General features: G+C 37.9%; 1 protein-coding gene across 3 annotated transcripts; it reads right to left on the minus strand.

Annotated features, from left to right (window-relative positions):
- Window positions 1-332: 332 nt before the first annotated feature.
- On the minus strand, window positions 333-5,720 carry LOC145041969 (protein STICHEL-like 3). Of its 3 annotated transcripts, XM_078990234.1 has the most exons (8): window positions 5,409-5,720; window positions 5,281-5,318; window positions 3,072-4,877; window positions 2,361-2,580; window positions 1,820-2,236; window positions 1,203-1,653; window positions 884-947; window positions 333-804 (listed from the first exon to the last, which is right to left on the minus strand). In XM_078990234.1, the coding sequence occupies exons 3-8, from the start codon at window positions 4,866-4,868 to the stop codon at window positions 712-714; spliced, it is 3,042 nt and encodes a 1,013-aa protein (XP_078846360.1). In that variant the 5' UTR covers window positions 4,869-4,877; window positions 5,281-5,318; window positions 5,409-5,720; the 3' UTR covers window positions 333-711. The 3 variants fall into 3 exon arrangements, with proteins under 3 accessions (XP_078846360.1, XP_078846359.1, XP_078846361.1); XM_078990233.1 differs by lacking the exon at window positions 5,281-5,318; XM_078990235.1 differs by lacking the exons at window positions 5,281-5,318; window positions 5,409-5,720 and adding an exon at window positions 4,975-5,248.
- Between the last annotated feature and the right edge of the window lie 822 nt (window positions 5,721-6,542).

A 6,542-nucleotide genomic window follows, 5' to 3' on the forward strand; every position in this document is an offset into this window, starting at 1 on the left:
TGCTTATACATCTATATAGTCATTTTATCCGTCATTTGGTTTTTATCCATTAATTTTTACCTAACATTATTATTTTATTGTATAGCTTACTCCATTTGTTTTTAGCAAACATTATTATTTTATGGTATAATAGGTCACTGGTTACCTAAAAACTTATCAAGCAAAAACTATTTTTTCAACTAAAAGCATATTTTTTTAGCTACTTGCCAAATCATATTAGATCTAACATTTTTATAATGTATAAGGGACCAACAAAACTACATGCACACTTGTATATTTCGCCACCAAAGAATCCAAAAAATCAAAATAAAAATAGCTCTTCACACCAACCAAATAAAACCCATGTCTTCATCACTTTATTCGGTGTTTGGATCGCATCCCAAACGTCAAAACCCACGACCCATACACTTTTTAAGTAAAACTCAAAGACTTCTTCCATTGATTACAAAATAAACATTAATTTTGGGCTTTTGACCTTTCTTGAATCTTAAAATCTATAGTACAATTAAATAACATAACCCTAAATATTTCATCAAAGAATGCCATATTTAACTACAAAGAACATCGAAAACTAGAAAATATATAAGAAATGCACATTTGCCTTTTCATTGTTCTTGGACTTGCCTCTCTCTTATTATTGAACCCTAGTTGACCCATAAATTAATGCTTAAAATTTGAGAAAATGACACACGTTTGAACGCATTTCTTGTATTACCTCGGTGATTTAGTTGAAAGACACCTCCCACAAGACACAAATCTCAACAAGGCCCGTGGTTTTCTTGTTCTAAATTTCAATCGCGAAATCTGCATATATATACAAGATTTCTTTAGTAAGTTCCAAGGATGGTAGCTTCAACTGCATTAACAAAATTCGGCTCATTACCTTCGGACGTGAAACTCTAGATGCCTTCCAGCACAACAAGCTTCTTGATCTCGGCTCCATTCTCCTGGAATATGAAGAAACCATGTCACTTTAAAGAAAGATTCATCTCCCGTGTTTCAAAACTACAGCTTTTTTATGTGTAAAATAGTTGTTACAGAGTTAATATTTTGTATATCCCATGTACCACGTTGGAAATGTAGAAGCAAATCAGTTTTTGACAGTTTGATAATTGGTGTTTGTTAAAATGCATAACAAGTGTTCGATAAAATGCCTCAGTGAAATGTTTTTGAATTTCCAAGAGAGGAAACGGGAAGCTTACAGATTCTCTTGTTCGAGCTTTTCAGCAATGGAAACAGCTTTACGTGTGGACCAACCATTTCTCTGTGATTCCGCCTGTTGAATCACATTTGCAAGAGACACTTTCCCTCTTACAAGACTCATGGATTGATTTTGTTCTCCGAATCTTGTTTGAAAACTTGAATTCTTATGAGATGGTGTAGCCTGTACTTTATGATCATTATCAATATGCAACATGGATTTTTGTTCTCTTGGAGAAGCCTCTACTTCAATGATCTCACTTCTTTGTTTTGCATATGAGTCCTGTTGGGATGTGGGTAATATGAGTTGGTTTTCTTTTCTTGATTCACTTCTGATTTCTATTGTAACAGGTGATCCAAGAACATGCTCAAACGCTTTCAAAATGTGTGTTTTGAATTTCTCTGCTTTTGATTTTGTTGCGTGAGAAGTGAAAATAAGTTGAACTGTTGGAGCTGCAAAATGAATCAAGTAATAACAAAACACTTCCAATTAGAGTATAATTTGAAAAAATCTAACAATGTCATACAAATACAAAGCAATCTTGAACTCTATAATTAGGTAGATTTTGCAAAGTATAAATGGATATTTCTTTCTGACTTAATAAAAGCATATATATACCTGCACCAAGACTAAGTGATGTCATCTTTCCTTCACGATACAAGAATTCTTTTATGCTATTTATATGAATATACTCAAGAACCTCCAACCAAATTTCTTCAATTTCTTGCCTATATATATCTTCTCTCATTTTTCTCTCATTTTTCAAAACTCCCCTTTGACTTCCAATCATGTCACCATGGTCAAAGTTACTTTTCCGGGATCCATCTCTTCCACCGCCATTATTAACCACCACCGGACTGTGGCGGCCGCTAGTACCCGCGGAGGATTCCGGCAACACGTACTGCTGATCAGGTGCAAGCTGCAACAACGCGGCGGTCAACCAAGTCAACTTGTCATTCGACATTCTGAGTTGCTTTTCTGCTTCCGATAACGTCTTCAATGCTAATCGCAGCTTTTCCATATCTTCTTTCGATACTGCAAAAAAAGTAGTAGATATGTAAGAGGCCAAATAGAGTGGCTTTTAATCTTTTATTATATCTGTAAAAAAATTATTCTTCCAGCAACCCCTAACCCTGACCCTGGGGCCCACAAGACTTACAAGCTTGTCGTCGAAAGAACTTCCATCTTGGCCTTTCTTTCATGAAATTGTAACTTCCGGCAAGAATATCGGTTATTACGGTTGCAAGTTGTGACATTAAAGCTAACGGCTCGACACCCGATTCCATAATTTCTCGTAAATGTTTGACCGTATTGACCGTGTCTGCTGACAATGCTAAATCCAATAGGTCAACTAACTTGTCATCAGATATAAGTCCAACCTGTGAAGTGTCATATATAATTGTTTAGCAATTGGTAAACATCATGATATAACTCGTACTACATTTGGCATGCAATGTACTAAGACTAGAAGAATAATGCCAATGAGACAAAAACTGCAAAACAACAAATCTTGTCCACTCCCACCCAAAAAGGTGGAATCTTGTCTTTCGCATTTGATTAGAGCGAAAGAAAAGATTTCAACTTCTTATGTGGGACAAAAAATTGCAGTTTTTGTCTCATTAATTTAATGAAACAAAAACTGCAATCTTTTGTCTCACATTGCAAAAGACAAAATGTCCTCATTGACAAAAATAGCTCTAGAAAGCTTATCTTGTGTCTTTCGCAAATGAATTGGACTAGGATCGGGAATCAAGTCAATAAGACAAAAACTGCAATTTTTTGTCCTAACCCCAAAAGGTAAAATATGTTGTCTGTACAAAAGACGTAAACGCCCTCATCACCCTCAAAAATAGACCAAAAAATAATATACCAATTCTTGAACAAGAGGAACCGAAATTCTTTGGCCAAGCAAACTAAGCTGCTCAAGTGTCATTTCAGCATCCCTCAAAGACCCATCGGACCTCGAGGCAATAAGCTTCAAAGCATCTTTATCAATTTCAAACTCTTCTTTAGTAGCAATCCATTGTAACGTATAAATAATATCCGCATCCTTCAATTTTGGAAAAAAAAACTTTTGACACCTGGAAACGATCATATGTGGCAAAACATCAAGACTCGAATTAACCAGTACAAAAACCACACGCCTGGGAGCTCGATCAATAACCTTAGATATCGCACTCCAAAAATCCGGAATCAAAGAATCACAATCATCAATTATAAACACCCGATAATGCGATCGCAAATTCGAACCAATCGTGTTTTCAATCAACTCCATCATACTTTTATACCCAAGATTATTCATGGGTCCCACTTCAATCACACTCCGGTTCTTATTCTTACCCTTACCCGTATCATGTCCCACACAAGAACTGCAAAAACCGCACGGTTTTGGGTGATCAAAAGATTGACAAGTCAAAGCGCGAGCAAATATACGCGCACACGATGTTTTCCCGGTGCCGTGGGGCCCGTAGAACACGTAAAGCAACCCGACTTTTTTTCTCGCGATCGCGTTTGATAAAGCTTGGACTGCGAGATTTTGTCCCACGAGGTCCCGGAATGTTCTTGGCATGTACTTTTGAGTGAGATTCTGGTGGCCGGAGTTGCGTTTCCGGCCACCGGAGCGGGCTTCGGAGGCGAGATCGGAGTCGAGATCGGTGTTTAAAAGGTGGTCGGCGTAGAGCCCTAACTCGCCGGAATAATCGTGCACCCAGGCGGCGGGGTTTTCCGGGCTTTCTTGTGACCCGTCGATTAGTAATGGGAGTGATTCGCCGTTTGTGGAGGAGGTGGAGCGATCGGAGATCGCCGGAATTTGGCCGGAGTTGTGTTGACCGGTGCGTTTTGACCTTGAGTCTGATAAACCGCATGAGAGGCTTCTTCCGGCGATGTCGAGGAAAGATTTTCCTCGATCGTGAATCCGGGACCAATTCCAGGGGATTCCACAACCTTGTTTTGGAACTCCGGGCATATTTCCGGGCAGATTTCCGGTCAGGTTTTGGTCACCACCGTGAGGTATGAAATTAGAAGCCATGGACATGGAGGTGGACATGGGCATGGGCATGGGCATTTCGGTACTTTTGGGTGCTCGGGAAACTCTTCTTCCACCACGAAACCTTCGTCGTTTGACCCGATTTTGACCATGGCTGTGGATGCTTGATTCATGTAAACGGTGGTTGTGTGATGAACCAACATTGTTGTCACTATCGAATGGGACATCATTTGAAGGATCATCTTGTTTGATTTTACGCCCTTTTTGTTTGCTTATGTTATCAGAGCTTCCTGGATAAATATCACGAGCTAAATTTGCAGCATCAAGTGGAGAATCCCCGCTTGATTCTTGTTTCTTGTTTCTTCTATTTGAGGAGGAGTTGCCAGAAAAGTTGCCGGAAAAACCAGTAGACCGGCGTCCTCCTCCTCCACCACCACCACCAGCATCAACGGCGGAAGGAGACTGAAAAGCGGGTGGACTCATGGAGGGATCCTTTAAAGATCGTGACCTTTGAAGAACGACGAGGTCCCTAATTAGGGACCTGTCGCTGATTATAGGGCTGTTTTTGTGCATATGGTTTTTCAAATGAATACAATTTGTTAAATGGATATGGTTGCGGAGATGATCGGAGATATCGCCATTAGCGTCCTTAAGTATCCGGTCACGAACAACTCGGGTCATGATCCGATTCTGCGGAAGGGACAATAAGGCAAGAAATCAGAAATTTTGGCATTTTTTTTCTCAATTGGAAACAAAATCACACTACATCAAATTCATGAAACCTCACATTAATGCCCCCAAATCTAATCCGTTATAACAGAATCGTTGAACTTATTAGCATTCTGATGCCTACCCGAAAACCCTCAAGTATAAACCCTTCGAAATGAATCATTCTAATACGACCAAACTCAAATCGAGTAAACTGATTCACAAACATTTAAAAAGTCGATTCTGGAGTTAAATTAGTACAGACCCATTGAAGAAACCTAAAAGAAAGGACCTGTATGCTAACTCCAGATTATGCATTGAAATTAACAAAACCCCATTTGGAGAAACAGTTAGAAATGCAATCTTAAAAGCTCACAACACCCACCGAGTTCACAGGAATCAAGAAACTTCCAGTTTGTAAATCTGTGAAGAAATTGAATTCGTTTCTGCTTTATGATCATTTAAAATTTGAGAAAACGGAAAATTTCACAGGATACGTACGACTAAATTCACCTGAATTAGAGGCAAAGTTGCAAGTGACCCGTTTCCATCATTAAATCTCAGATCTTTTACATCCAGTTCACGAGGGTTTTGTATCAGGAGAGGTGGCACGCACTTGAACCTCTTAATGTGGGGTGAAGCGAAGGATTTCGAGACACAAGGTCAAAAATAGGTCTAGTGTTTGTTAGTAACAGAGACTGAAGTCTGAAGATGCTGGTTGTAGAGAGAGAAAATGAGGTTTTTGTTGAGAGAGAGAGAGAGAGAGAGATTGCAACGGGGTGATGTAATACTGTTGCTGACAATTTGTGCTTGGGAACTTGACACTTGCTAATAACCCAGCTCTTGTGTTTGTGTAAATCAATTATTTGGAATCAAAATAGTTATGCCAATTGAATTAATAACCAAAAATTATATGGAAATAGAGTAATCTAATCCATATAAAAGTTTTTGAACATAAATAATCTAATTTTTTTTTTAAAAGAAACATTTTTTCCTAATAGCGTAGTAGGATTCCGGATAATCAGTTCGGAAATAATCATTTTCTTATATGCATAATATCTGTTTGGTGATTTTGTATTATTATTTTTTTTTTTATGAAATCTAGTGCATGAAATCTTAAATCTACAAAAATAATAATAATAAATTTATAAACTTAATTTGTTTTAAATAATAATACAATGTTCAAATGAACTTTGTCCTCGTATCTTGAAAAAATTTCACCAACCGTTTACGATATGGCATGGTCCATAAACTGCTTTTACCCTCTACAAAATATGATTTCACGGCGATCAACATCTCTACGAACTAATACAAAAACACCCTACAATCTTTCTGCTGTTAATCTGTTGTGGTATGTTTGGTGTCTTTTCAAAGGTCATCTTCAAACTCTCGATTGAGATTGCATCAGTTGGTTCGGTACCCCAGTACTTAATACTCACTAGCAATTTGTTGATGCAAGTTTGCATACCCATAAATCAATCCCCATCTTCTAAACAATGGTCTCTTTTCTAGTGACTATCGTATATAGTCGTTTTGAATGTCTTCAAATCCAAAACAACCAAAAACTAGTGAAGAGTTGGTATATTGTTGGGATGTAACACAAAATGTTAGAATTAATTAATCATCAAATAATATTGTATTATAAAT

The sequence above is a fragment of the Lactuca saligna genome, chromosome 4 (genome assembly GCF_052625555.1).
Source record: "Lactuca saligna cultivar CGN05327 chromosome 4, ASM5262555v1, whole genome shotgun sequence".
Taxonomy (NCBI): Eukaryota; Viridiplantae; Streptophyta; class Magnoliopsida; order Asterales; family Asteraceae; genus Lactuca; species Lactuca saligna.